The sequence below is a fragment of the Tursiops truncatus genome, chromosome 11 (assembly GCF_011762595.2).
Source record: "Tursiops truncatus isolate mTurTru1 chromosome 11, mTurTru1.mat.Y, whole genome shotgun sequence".
Lineage (NCBI taxonomy): Eukaryota > Metazoa > Chordata > Mammalia > Artiodactyla > Delphinidae > Tursiops > Tursiops truncatus.
In genome coordinates this window covers 24,657,677-24,676,151 of record NC_047044.1, presented here as the reverse complement: position 1 = coordinate 24,676,151, position 18,475 = coordinate 24,657,677, and the positions used below count along the sequence as shown (strand labels likewise).

Below are 18,475 nucleotides of genomic sequence, written 5' to 3'. Positions count from 1 at the left end.
GGAAGGCAGCAGCTGCTGAAGGGCCCTTACTGCGTCAGCGGAGTTCAGGGCCCTGTGCAGTGTCTTCTGTTTTCTGTTCAGAGTGGGGGTTCGCATGTTATGGTAGTTGCCATCCAGCCATCAAAAGTTCCCACCATCTTCCCTTTAAGCCTGCCAAAATTCTTAAAATTCCTTATGTTCTGGATGGACCTTGAGGGCATTATGCTAAGTGAAATAAGTCAGTCAGAGAAAGACAAATACTGTATGATCTCAGTCATGTGGAATCCACAAAAGCTGAACTCACAGAAACTCACAGAGTAGATTGATGGTTACCAGGGGCTGAGGTGGGGAACCAGGGAGATGTTGGTCATAGGGTACCAGTTTCTAGCAGTGACATGAGTAAATTTGGGGGCTCTAATGTACAGCGTGGTGGCTAGAGTTAATAATACTGTTATATATACATGAAAGTTGCAGAGAGTGGACCTTAAATCTTCTCACAACAACAACAACAAAATAGTAATTACATGGGTGAAGGATGTGGTAACTAACCTTATCGTGGTTGAGTAAATTATTTTGTGATCTATACGTGCATCAGGTCACACTGCACACCTCAAGCTCACACAATGTTATATGTCAGTTATATCTCAGTAAAGCCGAGAAAAAGGATTCCTCACGTTCTCTGTCTAAATAAAAGCTTTACTGAAGTAGAACTCACATACCAGCTAATTCACCCATTTAAGGCATACAAGTCACTGTGCTTTGAGTGTCTTTATAGAGTTGTACATCCACCATCACAATCAATTTTAGAGCATTTTCACTACCACCCCCCCAAATGTCTTACCTTTCAGCTGTCACCCCTCAATTCCCCCATCCCACCTAGTCATCCCCTAGGAGACGACTCGTCCACTTTGTCTCTATAGATTTGTCTCTTCTGGATATTGTATATGTAAATAGAGTCCATCATACAATATGTGGCCTTTTGTGTCCGGTTCCTTTCACTTAGCAGAACACATTCAAGGTGTGTCCGTGCTGCAGCTGTGCCAGTGCCTTCATTCCCTTCTGTGGCTGGATGACATTCTGTCGTATGACTGTCCCCTATTTTGTTTATTTCTCAGTTGATAGTCGTGGGGGTTGTTCCTTATGTTCTTTTTAACACATTGAGGCCCAGCTCTCTATTTGAGATTGCCTTTCAATTTCCAACCACTTTTATCATTTTTATCACAGCCCCAAATGACTTCTTGGTTTGCTTGTGAACGTAATCCCTGCTCAGACATTATGTTCTGAATACCCATAATAAAATTAAAGGTTGGTTCTGTTAAAAAAAAAAAAAAATTTCCAAGACCTGGCAGAAGAAAGGATTCAGCCCATACAGTTTCTCTTTTCTTCTGTGTAATTATTTAGGCTTTAATGATTCACTCAGTTTAGATGAGTGTTCAAACTGGCTGAGAATAAAATGAAGTTTTCCTCCAGGGAGAAGAATATTATGAGTGGGAAACAAAAATACCTTAGAATTTTAGCAGAGGAACACACCAGGCAAGCATGCTTTCTTTTTATGGGTCAGGTGGCACCAGTAACACCCTTATTTAACCCTTTCCTTTTGGGAGCTGATTTCTCCCAGGCGCGTTGTCTACTCAGGCCTGGTGTGCAGAGATGATGCCAGTTAGGCCCAGGTGGAACTCTTAAGTTTACTAGATCTCTCTGAAGTTTCTCTAAGTGGTTTTCAGTTTTGCTAGTGTCGAGTGTGAAAATGAGGTCAGATGGAGTAAATGGGATTTGGTGGGTTAAATTGCAGGCCAGGATGCCATGCACTGGAACTGTTCAGCTTTGAATCTCACGTACTCAGGTTTGAACCTCCTGTGTGCTGGTACTGAGCAAAGTTTCGCCAGGATTTGCATTATTGGGTTTTCTGGTGCTGCCTGGGGACCTTGTGTGTCCCTCCCTTAGATGCCTGCCCTGAAGAATTCTTCCTTGAAAATCTCAGTGGCTTGGTAATTATGCCCATCCCTCCTGACTGCTGGATAAATTCACTTCTGGGATTTGAGGATGCATTTAAGGAGGACAAAGGCAAGTTAGCAGAGGTTGTAATGTAACAAGAGGGGAAGCAAAAGCATAATATATTTATACACCAAAATGATCACAAGATGAACATCAAAATTTAATTCAGTTTCCTCTCATATATTTGAAAGTTGCTAAGAGGGTAGATCTTAAAAGTTCTCATAACAAGGGAAATAAAAAATGTGTGTGTGTGTGTTGATGGATGTGAACCAGACTTACTGTGGTGGTCATTTTGCAGTATACACAAATGTCAATCATTATGCTGTACACCTGAAACTAATGTTATATGTCAATTGTATCTCAATTTTTAAAAATTTGAGATGAACTAATTTTAAAACGTCGTCTCTACCGAGGGGGCTCTTTGATTCTCTCCCTCCAACTTTGTGTGGAAATGGGAAAAACCTTAGGCTTTATAATTAGTAGATCTTGTGGCCCTTGGGCACATCACTTCCCATCTCTGAGCTTACGTCATAAGGATGATACCTTCCAGCCTACAAGTGGGTTCATGTGAGATCAAATGGGATCACTTGTGCATAACACCCAGGACAGAGTAGATGCTCAACAGCAGCTACTTTTCAAGCTCTTCTCCCCCAAATGATTTTTTTTTTTTTACCCTCATTCATACCCAGGTTTTTATTTTTTATTTTTTCGGTACGTGGGCCTCTCACTGTTGCGGCCTCTCCCGTTGCGGAGCACAGGCTCCGGACACGCAGGCTCAGCGGCCATGGCTCACGGGCCCAGCCGCTCCGCGGCATGTGGGATCTTCCCGGACCGGGGCACGAACCCGTGTCCCCTGCATCGGCAGGCGGACTCTCAACCACTGCTCCACCAGGGAAGCCCCCATACCCAGGTTTTAAGAGGAACAGTTTGTAAGGAAGTCCTCTTCCCACAGGACGGTGCCGCTACCTCTCTGTGCTTGAGGGAGAGCATCTTTGTCTGCCTTCAGTACCTCGGGCCCGGCAAACATTTGATAGACTTTGCTAATGTTCGGATTTAATAAATCTCAAGAACAGCACAGCCTTTAAAATGAAGCCCGTTCTCCCAATGGGGGGTGGAAACTTTTGCAATGATTATTGGTTTTCATTTACATCCTAATGTTTGAGGATGGGAGCCATAAACTGAAGAGCCAGAAGTAGATACTAGCAACTGGAAATACTGTATGAATGTCGTGAACATCCAAGTAGACGCTTTGTTTTTTTCCTCCAGCGGCTTTCTTGGCAGAGAATTAAAAAGGAAAAAAATGGCTGCATGATTTAAGAAAACACTGTGGTGTTTTGGTGATAATAACTTACATTTCTATAATGCTTTCCAGCTTACAGAATGCTTTCCCATTATTATTTCATTGAATTCTCACAAGTCCCAGAGGTAGGTAAGACAATACTATATTATGGTAAAGGAAATGCTGCCTCTACCACTTACCTACCATGTGGCTCTGTGGGTTATTTAAACGCTCTAAGTTTATTTTCCTAAGGTCTAAAATGGGAGTTGAATCATCCCTTTCTTTTAGGATCGCTGTACAGATTATATGAGCTAACGCATAAACAATACCAGCAACAGAGTAAGTGCTTAATAATTGGCAACTGTTACTATGTTCTTAGGTATAATAATCCTCACTTCACAGATGAGGAAACTAAAAATGACCACCCATTTGCCAAAGATCACACCATTTGTAATTAGCAGAACTGGAATGCAAATCAGATTCTTCTGCCCTCAGCTTTAGTCCTCTTTCCATTACACCTTAGCTGACATGTGCCATTCAGGACTGTTTCAGTGCTTCTGCCAGCAAGGTCCCCCACAAGAATGAGCCTCTTACCAGTTTCTCTGATGCGCTCATCTTTTCCACGTCTGCTTTTGTGTTCACAGAACATCATCAAGAAGGTGATCGGGCAGAAGTTTGTGTATAAATTCGTCTCTTTCCCGGAGATACTGAAAATGGACCCTCACGCGGTGGAGATCAGCCGGGAGAGCCTTTTGCTGCAGGACAGCGAGTGCAAGGCGCCCCCCGAGAGCCGCGAGGCCCACAGACACGGCCTGTCCGCCCTCAAGAGCGCCAGCCGCAACGAGTACATCCACTCGGGCCTGTACTCGTCCTTCACCATCAACTCCCTGCAGAACCCACCCGAGTCCCTCAAGGCCATCAAGACGGAGAAACTGGAGGAGCCTCCGGAAGACAGCCCTCCCGTGGAAGAAGTCAGGACTGTCATCAGGTTTGTGACCAACAAAACCGACAAGCACATCAGCAGGCCCGTGGTGTCCCTGCCCTCCACGTCAGAGGCCTTCCTGGCCTCGTCCGTCTCCGCCAAGATCTCCTCGTTAATGTTGCCAAACGCCGCCGCCAGCATCTCGTCTGCCTCACCCTCCTCCTCTCGGTCCCCGTCCCTGTCCCCGAACTCGCCCCTCCCCTCCGAACACAGAAGCCTCTTCCTGGAGGCCGCCTGCCATGACTCGGATTCCCTAGAGCCCTTGAACCTGTCATCGGGCTCCAAGACCAGGTCTCCATCTCTTCCCCCAAAGGCCAAAAAACCCAAAGGCTTGGAAATCTCCGCGCCCCCGCTGGTGCTCTCCGGCACCGATATCGGCTCCATTGCCCTCAACAGCCCGGCCCTTCCCTCGGGATCCCTCACCCCAGCCTTCTTCACTGCCCAGGTAAGAGCCGTCTCTGTCATCCTGGCCGCCCCCAGACTCAGTGGCTTAGCGGAAGGGAGGAAAGAGCAACCGAAGCAACTTCCTTCTGCCCCTCAAAGGATAGTCCGAGGGTCCCTGTGGCAAAGTCACCGTGTCCCTGTGCAGGGAAATTACTTTTCCATGCCCAGGTGGGCGCATACACAAGAGGAAAGGCTTAGGGTATTGGCCACAGTGGGATGCTTGATTGGTTTCTAGCTTTTAGGGGCCTAAAGCGATCGTAAGATGGAATACGCACACTGGCCGTCAAAGCAGATCCAAACAGTGATTTCCTAGGGAAAGCTGAGCAGGCCGGTGACGTTTCAGAAGGCGCCTGGGCTTTATGAGAATGTTATGGGAGAATCCTCTCTGGGGGGCCCTCGGTAAGTAGCCGTTTGTTTTCTGTTAATAAGAAAATAGATGCTAACCATTACGGCCATTGCAGTCGTCAGTGGGGAGCTGGGTTGTCCTGTAGTCTCTAATAAGAAATGCAGGGGCCACATCAAACGGTGAGAAAGAGAAGCTTCAGTAAAAAACGGTGCTAGTCTGAGAAAGCCCAGGTCCACAGCATAGGGGAGAGGAAAGCAAACTCGTGGAGCAGGAAAAGTCTTCGGTGCTACTAACTCCAACATGAAGGCGGCCTTTTCCTCTAAATACGGTATTCAGATGCTCACCCTTGTCCAGCTGGCAGCTGCAGGGCAAACGCAGAGCAGGTACTGGTAAACCTACTTCTGCTTCCTCTGGAAAACTGGATGCGTTTCAGTGGCAGAGGTTAAGTGCATTGGCTTTGGGGTCACAGACCTCGATTCAGTCCCTGGCTGCACTGCTGGGTAGAAACGTGACTGTGGGCACTTGCTCTCTGAGCCAGTTTCCACATCTGTGCAATGGATTGTTGTGAGGATTAAAGGGGATAATGGCCGTGGGAAGAGAGCTGGCTACAACCGGCAGGTTTTAGTATCATGTGACTTTGTGGCACCAGGGTGGGGTCATGCTTGAGGTGGGTAGGTGCTCTCTGTCCCCTGCCTCTGTACCCTTCGCTGTAGGTGTCCTTGCTGTCACCATCATTAGTGGCAGCATAATTGAGCTGCTCATGTGTGCCAGGTACTGTTCTAAACACCGTCCATGCACCGTCTCAGTTATTTTTCATCACAGGCCCGTGAAGGAGATACTATTATTGTCCCATTTTCCCAACAGAGGTAAATGAGGCATGGAGGTAAAGTAACTCATCCAAGGTCACACAGCTAATAGGCCACAGAGGTGAACTTGAACCCGGTTAGTCCGCTCCAGAAGCCATGCTCTTTAAGTAAAATGCTCTCGGCATGTGCACTGGGAAAATACCCACTTGTCCCTGATCATGAGACGTCCGTGGAGTCTGCAGACAACTGAAAGCAGCTCTTGGGCATTTTCCTCTCCATGGCTTCTCCCAGATGATTGTGGCCCAGGGATTTCGTGTCGGCTCAGCTTGTGAGCTGGTGGTGACGGCAGGCTGCCACGGAGGGGAGGGCTGAGGGCTCGCGTGTGTGCTCTTACGTGGGGCATTTCCTGACCAAGCAAAACTGTCCAGTGACTAAGGACCGCTCAGTAAACGGCTCAGGCACAGCGGCTTCCGATGTCGCTCAGAGAAGTAACTAGAGAAGCGGGCCAGGGGGTGCAATCTGAGGATCTCCTCCGCGGCCTCCTCTGTGTTTCCAGCTGTGAGGTGTAGAGAGGCCTAGAGCCAGGCCCAGGCCAACTCTGATTTCGGTCCCTGCTTTCTCTGTGTATCACCGTCTCTGAACACGTGCCAGTCCTGTAGTTGCGTCGGAGGAAAGCGGCTCGGGCTAGCCCTGTGGTTATGGGCCTGGACATAGTGAATTTAGGGAGGCTCCGGGCAGCGGGACTGAGGATGTGTGGCTGGGCCGAGGGGAGGGGGGACAGTGACACGAGTTAGGGACAGAGGGTGGATGTGGAGGAATGGATGCAAAGCTCAGGACTGGGAGACGGCGTCTACTAGAATGGCCTGCCAGCAGGGAGTGGGAAGCACGGGAAAGCCAGATGTTTAACAGAGGACCTGTGCCTTAGGGAGATGCACTGGCTGGTCCTCCCAGGCTGTGAGGGCGGGGCCTCGACCTGTGAACGAGTGCCATGACGTCCAAGATGTGGGAGGGCACTTCCCGAGGGGAGAGAGAGGCACAGGGCAGGGTCTGGACTAGGACAGGAGAGGGGAAGTGGCAGCCTGGGCCTTGGATCAGGTGTGAGGGGGTGGCGTTGGGGGCTAGGTAGTGTCTGAAGCCATTCAGAGCTAAAGGAGTCAACGGCTGCCCTTGGGAGATGGCGGAGTCTCAGGACTTGAGATCCCCTCACCTTCTAGTGGGCTCAGCTCTGTACCTGGAGCGCCTGTGGCTGACAGGGAGGGAGAGGTGAGGCCAGGAGGGAGAAACCAGAGAGAGCAGAGGAAGGGCAGGACCCAGGGGTGGGGTGTTCCCCCAGGTGGGTTCTCTGAGAGCAGACAGGAGAGTCAAGTGGTTTTATCTCAACTTGACAAGCCTTGAGTCTTTTAGGATTTCGGGGATGCCTCGAGTCAGTGTAGGATTTGGATTCTCCGAGAACAGGAGCTGTTTCAGGTGCCCCAGAAACTAATCCACCAGCCCCTGGTTCACCCTCCAGTGCACAGTCAGAAACAGCATCAGCTCCCTCAGCAGTTCTCCTGAAGTCCACTGGGCCTCAAACTGAGGGGTGAGCCCATCTCCCTGAAATCGCCCCCAGGGACGGGAGCGAAGGACTCCTGTTGGCCCCCAGGTCAACTCTGGGGGGGTTCCTCTACCCAAGGGAGCGTGGGGCGTTTCTCTCACAGGCAGCAGTGGTGCCTCACTCCGCGGCTCACTGGCTTCTCTCCTCCCTTAGCACTTTCTGTCGCAGAAACTGCACTTTCTGTGGGGTATGCAGTGTGTACGCAGAAACATTTGGTTACCTGTGGGGACCGCCTATCAACTTTCTTCGTGGCTAGCTTTAAAAGAGATAAAAGTGTGCTGTAATAATTTGATACCCTGAAAATGAAGTTCCCAAGAACTTGTATTTATTCCAAGAATGATTTATATTTTACTGATTCATTTATTCCAAGAATGATTCCCAGTTAGTTTCAGCTAGAAGCATGGCAGGAAGAAGGGTAGGATTAAGCATCTCAGCCTGCTTAGGGTCCTGTGGTTACAGTGCCCCCCAAGGAGGGACCTCATTAAACCACATACCTCGTGTAGGCCCAAATTCAGATTTGAAATTTCAAGCTACAGCATGACGGGCATGAAAAAGCATCAGCATCCTGCCACTCCCCCAACATCAAAACCGCCACTCCCATCAAGAATACTTGTGGCACATCTGCTGGCACCCATACAAAATGCAGTTGAGATTAGTCTCATGAGTCTTTGAGAAACGATGACAAATGTAGACAGACACGATGATCACCACGAGGCAGCCCCAGCGTGGTCTGTGAGAAACAAATGAGAATACAAAAGCCAGCTGGCACCAAGGAGTGAGGTAGTTGGAGCTCAGCCACCGAGGTCATATTGGGCTGTTGCTAGAAAAACAAGAATGTTATCTCTGATGGCATGAGCTACAGAAATTGAGATGGGGGTGGGGGGAGGAGCCAGGATGTGAAACCCTCCTGGTTTCCAGCCAGGCACCATGGAAGCCCAGATGGTGCCAACTGGAACTTCTGATTCTCTGTTATCTCCTGCATCTGGGTGTCACCTGTCCCTCTTCCTTCCATTTGCCTCTTCTGTTAGGTCTCTCCCTCCTCCTGTCTTACCAGTGTAAAGTTAGTTCAGAATCGGAGGTTGGCTCATTGCACGTCCCTCCATTTATGCCAAGGCCTCTGTTCATCTCACACGTGATGTCTAAGATGTTGAACTCAGATACGTGCGGGCACCAGGCCGTGAACTCACATCAGAGTCTGAGCATGCATGCCCCGGGCTGTTTTATTAGTAGCGGCTTTGGGTTAACACTGAGTAGAGACAGCTTGCTGAGGACTGAAATGCTAAAACCTCCTCCTGCATTTACTGATGGATGTGACAACCTTGAGCCCAGATCATAAGGTGGGAATTGGGAGTAAAATGGATGCGTGTGGCGAGGAGCGTGTGGGTAGACTGCCTCCTGGCTCAGCTCCGGAGTGGTTTGCATCTTATTGTCTCTTTCGCCATGATCACGAAAGGAAGTAAGTTTGTTTTTTTTTCCCTTCATCCCACTCCGTAACACTGCCCTAGCTCAGCCTGCAGCTTTCTCCATACTGGCCCTACAGAAGAAGGACGTCCTTTTAGGGGCTCTGTTCAGTGGAGGATGTCATTGGTAGACTTTTGGGTGACTTGACACTCCAGCTGAAGGTTCTTGCTTCTCCCAGCTCTGGATTGCCTAAGATGAACAAAGTGTGATCGTCGCCCTCCCTCTTTCCACCCTGGGGCCCGTCTTTCCTGTAGATCCTTTGTGGATCTGCCGACTTCTCCCCAGTTCTACCCTTATTCTATTTTTCCCCCTAACTCTTACCGTAGCTCCCCTGGACCAATAGGGAATTCTCCTCTTTGTCCTCTTTTCCTTCAGATCAGCACATTCAGTGCCACACAAACTTGTGTGTGACTCTACTTCTTTTTGGAAGTTCTTAAAACCATGTTTTTATTTGAATTCAGACAACTCTAGGAGTTTCCAGAGGTTCACTGCCAACCTTTTGAGGATTTTTTTAAACCACAAAATGGCACTGTCATGGATTCTGTTGGCATCCATGGGAGATTAAGATTAGAGATGTTTGTTGCTACAACCTGCCCAACCATCGGCTAGGCACCTGGAGATACAGAGGTGAGCAAGACAGACACAGTTCCTGTTCTCATGAGCTTACAAGCTTGCTGTCCAGTAGGTAAAGAATAAGGGCAATATATAACATGGGGTGGTGTGAAATTATAGAGGGCCCTGGGAACTCACTGAGGAATTTATACTTGTTTTGATGGGAAATTAATAGCTGCTGAAGGTGTAAGTCAAGGGAAACAAAAATTCCTGTTAGAATCTATCAACAAGTAATTATTTAGCATTATTTGCAAATCACAGGAAGGACACCAAAAGTACAAGTGCCTATTTTTATGACCTTAGGACCGAGCCATGACAAGGCATACACACGCACAAGATGGCACACGGCAAGAGCCAGATACACAGTGCAGAGAAGTACCTTAGGAACAGAAGGGGGAAAGAACATGTAGTTCAATTCAACAAACCCAGACTGAGCACCTATCATGTGTCACAGGCTTTGCTTGGAGCCGGGGGCGCAAACGTGAATTAGATAGTCTGTTAGTTGGGAGGGAACTCATAACTTAAGTTGGTTAATATAGTATCCCAGACACAGTACAAATGGAATTCTTAGGTATAAAAGGAATACTAAGGAAGAAGGTATTAACTTTCTTGGGGATGGGGAAGGGTGTTGAAAAGGTGTTCGTGGAAGGGGTGATCACACTTGGTCAGGGTGTTAAAGGATCAGCAGCAATTTATCTGGCACATGGGGTGAACGGGGCACTGTAGGCAGAGGAACACCTTGAGCCAAAGCATAAAGATGTGCAACAGCCTTGTGCATTAGGGCAGAACAGTAGTTCAGTAAGAGGGGAGGATACATTCCAAAGGTATAGGAAGTGGTGGAAGATGGAGCCTGAGTGACATAGTTGAGAATTGTGTTTTAGAAACCGTCCTGATGACGTGAATTAGGGAGGGGAGAGGCTAGAAGCAGTTAGGATATGACTGTAAAATTCCAGGTGAAAGACAATGAGGACCTAAGGCTGTGACAGTGGCATGAGGCGAAAAGCGATGGTTCTGGGGGACACAGGGACTGCCACCAACAGGACTTGGTGATGGGTGTGGAGGTGCTAGGGGAGAGCCAGAAGTTGAGTATGAGTTTCACAGAAGGAAAGAAGCTCATGGGGAAAGGTTACAGGTCCGGTTTGGGCTGTGTTGAGTTTGAGGAGCCTGAAGGACATTCAGGAGGAAACACCCAGCTGCAGCTGGGGCTAAGGAGAGAGTCTGGGGATGGCCAAGGGATGGTTACTAACTGCAGAAGCAGATGCGATCACTTGTGGAACAGCTCTAGCCCAGGGGACCATGGGCTGAGTGGTCAGGACAGTTCGGGAATGAGTGCTGAAGAACGAGTAGGTTGGAATTGTGTGGTGCTCAGGACACTTCAACCAAAGCTGGGGGTGGGGGCATGCACGGGGGGCGGGGGGGGGGCTTTCACGTGAAACTAGGCTATGGGGGAACCTAGAATTATGGCCAGGGAGGTTGTACTCTTTTTTTCCCTGCAACTAAACGCAGTGTCTTAAGGGGATTGATTCAGTGGCAGTGCTCAGAACAGACTGGAAGGGAGAGATCAGAGGCAGCTGCCATCTAAGTTGATAGGGGCTCGGATGCAGCAAGACTGGAAATGAGGGGGTAAACAGGAGAGTCAGTTCCAGGAAGTGTCCACAGGCCATGCCCAGAGGGTGTGGCAGGGGGTGAGGGGAAGGCATTTTGCGCCTCAGTGACTGGACGCGGGGTCGTAGACAGGGCTGTGAGTACAGGGATAGTGTCTTGTTCTACCATTGTTTCTCTGGCGCCTGATACATACTATGTACTCGGTCAGTGTTTGTCGAGTGGGTAAATGGTGCTCCTGTTGATAGAAATGGATGCGTCATAAACACTGGACACGGGGTTGTAGACAGGGCTGTGAGTACAGGGATAGTGTCTTGTTTTACCATTGTTCCTCTGGCGCCTGATACATACTGTGTACTCGGTCAGTATTTGTTGAGTGGGTAAATGGTGCTCCTGTTGATAGAAATGGATGCGTCATAAACACTGGATTTGGAAAGAAGGTGGTGAGTTTGTGCTGTCTGGTTGAGGGGAAATCAGGAATCTCCTTTGAGGAGGTGGAGGGCATTTTGATGGTCAGAGGGCATGATCCAGGAGGAGGGCACTCAGGAGGGGTGTGTCTGGACAATGTTCGCTCACCAGGTTTAGCTCAAATATGAGGGCTTTCTAGAAGACTCAGTATTAAGTGTAAGAAGAACTGAGTGGGGAGGATGAAACGAGGTCCTGAGAGGAGGGTCTTTCCCCTTGAAAATGAACACCCATTGCCTTTAGGCCCTAGGGCATCCCCTTCCCTGGCAGGTGCCAGGATCAATAAGTCCCTATCTGCCACTCAGAAGAGCTCATTTGCTAAGACATTCTTCAGTGAAGGAAGAGGAAGCGTGTGTTTTGCTGGTGGCTTCTTTCTTTAGCCTCTACCTCGGGCTCAGCTTACTCTCCATGACTCAAGGTGCTTGTGGAGAGAGGCTGTGAAAGCTCACATGATACCAGAAATAACCCAGGCCAGGCTTTATAGGAATCTTCCCTAAAAGAGCAACCAACCAGTTTTTTTCTCTACGGCCACAGGATCTTCAGGCAGAACAGGGATGGGAGGGAGAGGAGTGAATGAAGTCATTTTACAGTATTTATTTGCATGTATTATAGAAGACATTTCGAATGTATTTAACATGAGAAACAGAAGGCTACTGTATTCTGAGTATATCCTGTATCCCTTAGAAACAAATATGCAAAACATCTCAAATTCAGACATGGGTATGAATTTTAGACTATGAAAATATATTCTACACCTCATATGTTGCTCAGAGGATTAAAAAGAAATGGATATATATTTATGGCCATGGATGAGAGAAAGGGAGCTGGCTATGTTTTGTAGTTTAGCAGATTCACTGTCTCTTTAGAGCTGTGAGACTTTCATTGGTAGGTAAACTAGGAGGCCCTGGACACATTGGTTAGTAAATGTCAATGTGGCATACTGTGGTTGGGACCTGGATTCAGAGAAACATGCAAATACTAGTTCTCAGATCACCTGAGCTGTGGACTTGACCCTAACATGACTGCGAGGAACCTTAAAGCACCAGCTGACTAGGTTGGTTTGTCTATTTCAGAACATTAAGTACTTTTTTCCATATACAGTTGAGGATTTCTCCCATGAATAGGTGAAATACAGTTCATCAGGTACACTTTTAATTAATTACTAATGATAACAGTCCTGAACACTTACTGAGCATTTGCTCCAGGCACATATTAAGAGCTTTACATAGATCATTTATTCTTCCTAACAATCCTGTAATGTCAAAAAAGTAGGCATTTTTCTCCCTGTCTTGCAGATTAGGAAACTGAGGCATAGAAAGGTTACCTAGCTAGTAAGTAGTGGTTCTGAGATTGGAACCCTGGCAGAGCCCATGCGGAGACACTAAGCCTGAACCGTTAGGCCGGATGGCCTGGCACGTTTGTGAAATTGCCTTGAATTAGAACAAATGGGAAACTTATCCAAAACAAGTATTTATCCTAGTAACCTCATAGGTCATTCAATATGTAGGAAATGCTGTAGAACCAAAGACTCAAATAATTTGAGTATTTTCAGCAGCTTGTTTGAGAACCTTTGGATGTTTGTCTCCTTTCCACTGAACAGAGCAGACCTTTCAACTTAGGTTTAAGCTAAATGTTCTGGATAATGAACGAAGCTGCTAAGGCCACTTCTAGGAAAAAAGAACACGTCAGCATCTAGCATGATGCAATCTGAAATGCTGGCGCCCTTGCTGTCGTTCTTCCTACACAGAGCACCTTACCGACATCACAGAACCACCGAGGGGCCCCTCCTAGTCAGCTAAGGTACAAAACCACCCTGGCCAGGGCGCTTGGCTCCGCTGAGAATAAAAGCTATGCAGACTTGCCAGCTGGGGCGGTAAGTGTTGTTTCTTCTGCGCTCTGGCTGGCTTGCAGGCCAGGACTCCTGCTGCGTGTATGCAAGCAAATGCAATCCTTGGCACTCTCCCAGGAAGCCCAGAGTTCTGGCTTTATACCCAATCTGACAAGAAAGGATTTGTTTTTTCCCCCCTCCAAACCATTGCCAGGGAGATGAATTCTCATGAACCCCGTATCCGGAGTGAAATCTGGAAAACCCAGTTCAGAGCTTTTGATGAAGCTGCTATAGGGTATTTTAGCAGCAGATCCTGAAGTATTAAAGGGCTGTTGATAGGGAAAGTGAAGCTTGGGAGGCCCTTTAAAAAATGTGTGTGTGTGTGTGTGTAGCCAAAGGAATGGATGTCCACTGTAGAAAAATAAGAAAATATAGATAAGAAAAAATAAAATATAGATAAATCCCCTTTCATGGGATCCCATTTACTTGTACAATAAATCTTGTTTAATGCGTGAGGAGGAGCAGATTGAAGAGCACCTGGACAAAAGTTGCTAGGAACTTGAGTTTTCTACTAGAATGCTTAAGGAAGGTAACGTTTCCATACTTTCTTCCTTTATAAAATTGCTCATACAGTTAGCATTGAAATAAATTAAGCTGCACAGCCCTGCAGAAATAACAAAGTTGTCAGATTTTCCTAAAATGGTGAAGCTTGTTTCTTGGTTTGTGGCTAATGCCCCTGGCCACACTACTGACCACAGCTGGAGTCAGGTGATACCTGTATCAAAAACTGTGTGTGTGCTTCTTTCCCAGACACCAAATGGATTGCTTCTGACCCCGAGCCCACTGCTGTCCAGCATACATTTCTGGAGCAGCCTTAGTCCAGTTGCTCCACTGAGTCCTGCCCGGCTGCAAGGGCCAAACACGCTGTTCCAGGTGAGCATTTGGAAACGAACTTTTAAATGTGGAATTTCTAAGGGATGTGTTTCCCCAGTAAATCCTGCAAGGTAATATTTTCACTAAATGTAGGGCAGAGCTCACTGTTTAAGTTTCCAAAAGGAATTCATGTTCACGTGGCTGCAAAAGGCTGTCTTCAGAGGCACGTATTTTCACTGAGGTGGAGTTCTCACGTCAGATACCCATAAATAGAACAGTTAGTTCTTGAAGTGTTTTGGATATTTTCACTGACTATGAAAACTGGAAACTTATTAAGGAAAAAAAATTTTTAATTGTGTTTTATAAAATCTCATAAAAGACTAATACTAATACATACAAATAAAAATATATAAATAAATACTAATCTATTAGTCAACATAGTGACATCACAAAATAAATTGAAAAATAGTGAACAGCTTCTCCAAACTGTAATAGAAAAGTTACCTGCATAATTCTATGAATCAGAATCAAGTTCTTGTTCCAAAAAAAAAAAAAAGCTTCCAGGTCATTTGGTTAAAAATGAATTAAGCCTCCGCTGTTTTATCTTGTAAAACTCCCTGTACTAGGTAAGCACATTCATTAGTCATTCCCACACTAGAATCCTGCAGTAGCATCACTTGCTATTGTGTGGAAATCAGTATTTCCTCTTGGAGAGGATTACTCTCCAAGATTACTTGGTGACCAAGTAATTACTCAGTGACCAAGATGTCACTGTTTGAATATGTGAATGTAGTATAGGAGGGATCCTAGGGACAGGATGAAGCGAAACTGGATAAAGTACAAACCCCCTCTTGACCTGATTCTAGCCTGGTCTTTCTCATTCACCCTGCATCCCACGTCTGCCCCCGCCCCCCAACATGGCTTACCCCAAGTTAGTTGTGGTTCTTTTGCTCTCGTTGCATCTAGCGCTTGCCACTTTGTATTCATCTCGCAATCTCCCCACTAAACTGTGGGCCCTCAAGAGGCCATCTTGTTTGCTGTGGTGTGCGCCTGGCATCTAGCACATTTCTTGGCACACAGTAAGTATCACTGGCTGACTAAGGAATGGATGCCTCAGCATTCATCAAGAGATGTCTAAGAAAGTTAAGCGTTGAAAAGATCAGGCCTCCAGTGCTTTTCTGAGTTGTTCATTTTGCTTGTCAAGTTTAATATCTACTTCTGTGCCATGGGCTGTACATGCTGGTATTTAGGGTCTCATTGGGAGAAAGGTGGAGCTAAAGAGGTTTTGATTACTATCTTGCTTCTCTGGTTTCCTAATAGGGTTGAGGTAGGGTGTCATGATGTGACTATATCCCTGGAGTAATCAGGTTTCTCTTCCTGGCCCTTCATCTCATCACAAGAAATGGAGGATATGGTCATGCACAGCCAATGTGGTGATTCTTAGCCATTTTAACTCAGGCAAGGAAACAAAACCTAGAAATAGTGAGCAAAAACCAGTGAGCAAGTGCAGTATTAGGCAAGTTTTAGATTAGATTAGTAATCTTTTGGTGGGGGAACTAACAGACCTTATTTCCTGGAAGTCTCCAGATGGGAGCAGCAGAGAGTTCCCGAGTAGAGCAGAAAGGAGTTAGTTGTATGGTGCATACGTACAGCCAGCTCCATGGCGGTAGGGACTGTAATACTACTCTCTAATCCTAGAACCTAACACAGGGCCTCTCTAGGCTTCCCTAGATACTTGTGAATAATGAACGGACTCTTACTTCCCTCCTTGCTGGGAATTCTGCCACCTGACTGGTGCAGGGCTTGGTGACCTCCGAAGGAAGCCATGGAGAACTACTGGTTGGGAGTTCTTTGAGATCTCTTGCCTTAGACACTAAACCTTTTCCAGCCCGTTACTCCCAACAGGAACAGTGGTTCGTGTCCATAGTGATTCTACACATTAGTAGGGTATCAGGAGCTCTGGGAATTGAGAGATCGGCATATCCCTCCTCTTCAGTCACTACTGTAGACCAGTGTTCTCAAAGTTAACGTGCAACAGAATCAGCTGGAGGGTGGGTTAAAATGCAGTTTGCTGAGCCCCACCCCCCATTTCTGATTCAGAAGGCCTAGGATGGGGCCTGATAAAAACAGTCTTTCAAGTTCCTAGTGATGCTGCTGCTCCAGGAACCACACTTTGAGAACCACTGAGGACCAGCGGTTCCTAATTGACATTTAGAATTCTGCAGAAGAAATGCTGCATTTAAAGGCTACCTGCTCAGAATTTTGATTTCACAAACTGGACCTGTCCTCTTCTCCTGGAACCATGCAAAACAATTCCTGAAAAGGAAAGTGCAACCAGGTTTGGATGGCTGACAGGTCACATGGCCTTGGGCCCTCTTTTTGGGATTGGGATCCATGAGACTAAGGAAAAACAATTTTGTACCTTTTAGAGTATTATTACTCTTCCTATGATAAGAGCATTGAGCTGGTGAAAGCTGAAATTAGCAGTTTTGAAAATGGTAAACAACATGGTAAGAAGAAGAAGAAGAATTTGATTTTTAATAATTAGACATTTCAAATGATGGGTTTCAGAATTCAGATTACTATCAACAGTGCCCCTTTTTAAACTAATGAAAATAAGTTTCTTTAAAAATAGCAAGCCTCTATCACATATGCTATGTGATTGTGTTAGAGGAGGAAACAAATTAGACTTGGCCTATAGTAAGTTTTAAATGATGCTGGCAGATTTCCTGCTATGATGATTAGAAAAGATCAGAATCCTTAGGGTAACAGTTGACAGAGCTGAGGGGTTTTGCCACAGAAGGTCCCCTGATATTACTATAGTAATTGAGAGCAGATACTGAAAATTTTAAGGGAAGGAGAGTGAAGATATATCACCCTTTCTAGAAGAGGTATGCTTTGGAATCTAGACACATTTTAGTGAAGAGAGAGATGCCAGAGACATGGTGCTAAATCTGAATATACAACCTGGATTTATAAGTAGAGATGGGTTACAACTGGACTGTTTAGCATTTTAAGCTTGTCTTTAGGATGTCTGTTCCACTTCTGAAACAGATTTTGATCAGATTTGGAATACACCTAGTCGGTACAGCTATATCTTGAAACAAGGTAATTTTCAATTGAGAATGTTTTCTGTAATTTTTATTTCAACAAATCTAACCCAGCAAATATTTGCAATGCTCTGAGGCAGGGACTGTGGGGATATACAATATGTGAATAATAGATGTGTAAACGAAGTGCTACAGGAACCCAATAGGAGTAGCTCTTTCCAGCTGGGGACTGGACAGAAGCTCCAAGGCAGAAGTGTCACCTGAGCTAGGAAGAAGGGACAGGATTTTGGCAAAGTATATTCTAAATGAATAGATCTGTATCATTTGGATATGAAAGTACATAGTCTGTTCTGGAAGGAACTGGGTGATAGGAGACTGGTTGGAAAAGCAGCTGTGGGATTTGAATAGTATACCAAGGAGTTGTTAAGTGATAACCATGGAAGGCTTTCTAAGCTGGAAATAGCATAACATCGCTATTTTAGAAAGATAGCGCTGATATCACAGTGTGGAGAAAGGACAGAAGAGAAAGCGTAAGGGGCAGGAAAACATGAGGAAATTTATACTATTCCAAATTCTGAGGGAAGAATCATCTTTTAGATAAGAACAGTTGAAAACAGTAGTATATTTAGAAGACATTCCAGAGGTAAAATTGAGAGGATGACTTAGTTGAGTGTAAGAAGTAGGTAGTGAAAATTAGGAAGAGGCAAGGATTACTCACTGATCAGAAGACTGGGAATGCTATTGATAACAATAGTTACCATTTTTTTGAGGGCTGCTGTATACCAGACATTGTTCTAAGCACACTTTTTCATGGCTTTTTAATAGTCCCAGTAGTTCTATTTGAAAATATAACCAATTTCACGAGAAAAAGAAAAGATAGCTAAGGCCCAGAGATGTTGCTCAACTTACCCAAGATCACATGTTAATAAGTGGCAGAGCCCTGATTCATGTTTAGGGTTGAGCTCCTTAACACCACTCTTCTTGACGTAAGAGTGAGTGGGGAAGCGGCATTGGTGGGGATATCTAACTGACATCAGGAAATGTTTGTTGAGTCCAGTATAGGAGAAAGGAAGGCTGAGGACAAAAGTTGGGGAATGCTGTAATTTAAGAAAAGGGACTGTGTGTGGATGATTTGGGGGGGTGGGGCAATAAAGAGGAC

General features: G+C 46.2%; 2 protein-coding genes across 2 annotated transcripts in view; one reads left to right on the top strand and one right to left on the bottom strand.

Moving 5' to 3' along the window:
• Positions 1-18,475, top strand: part of ELK3 (ETS transcription factor ELK3) — a 69,815-nt gene that overhangs the window by 47,100 nt on the left and 4,240 nt on the right. The window contains exons 3-4 of the mRNA XM_033866241.2: positions 3,898-4,680; positions 14,204-14,326. Coding sequence (XP_033722132.1) covers positions 3,898-4,680; positions 14,204-14,326 — 906 coding nt within the window. The remainder of the gene's footprint in view (positions 1-3,897; positions 4,681-14,203; positions 14,327-18,475) is intronic.
• Positions 7,724-18,475, bottom strand: part of CDK17 (cyclin dependent kinase 17) — a 121,818-nt gene continuing 111,066 nt past the window's right edge. Inside the window, exon 19 of the mRNA XM_073788330.1 lies at positions 7,724-8,155. The gene's annotated coding sequence lies outside the window, so the exon portion shown is untranslated. The remainder of the gene's footprint in view (positions 8,156-18,475) is intronic.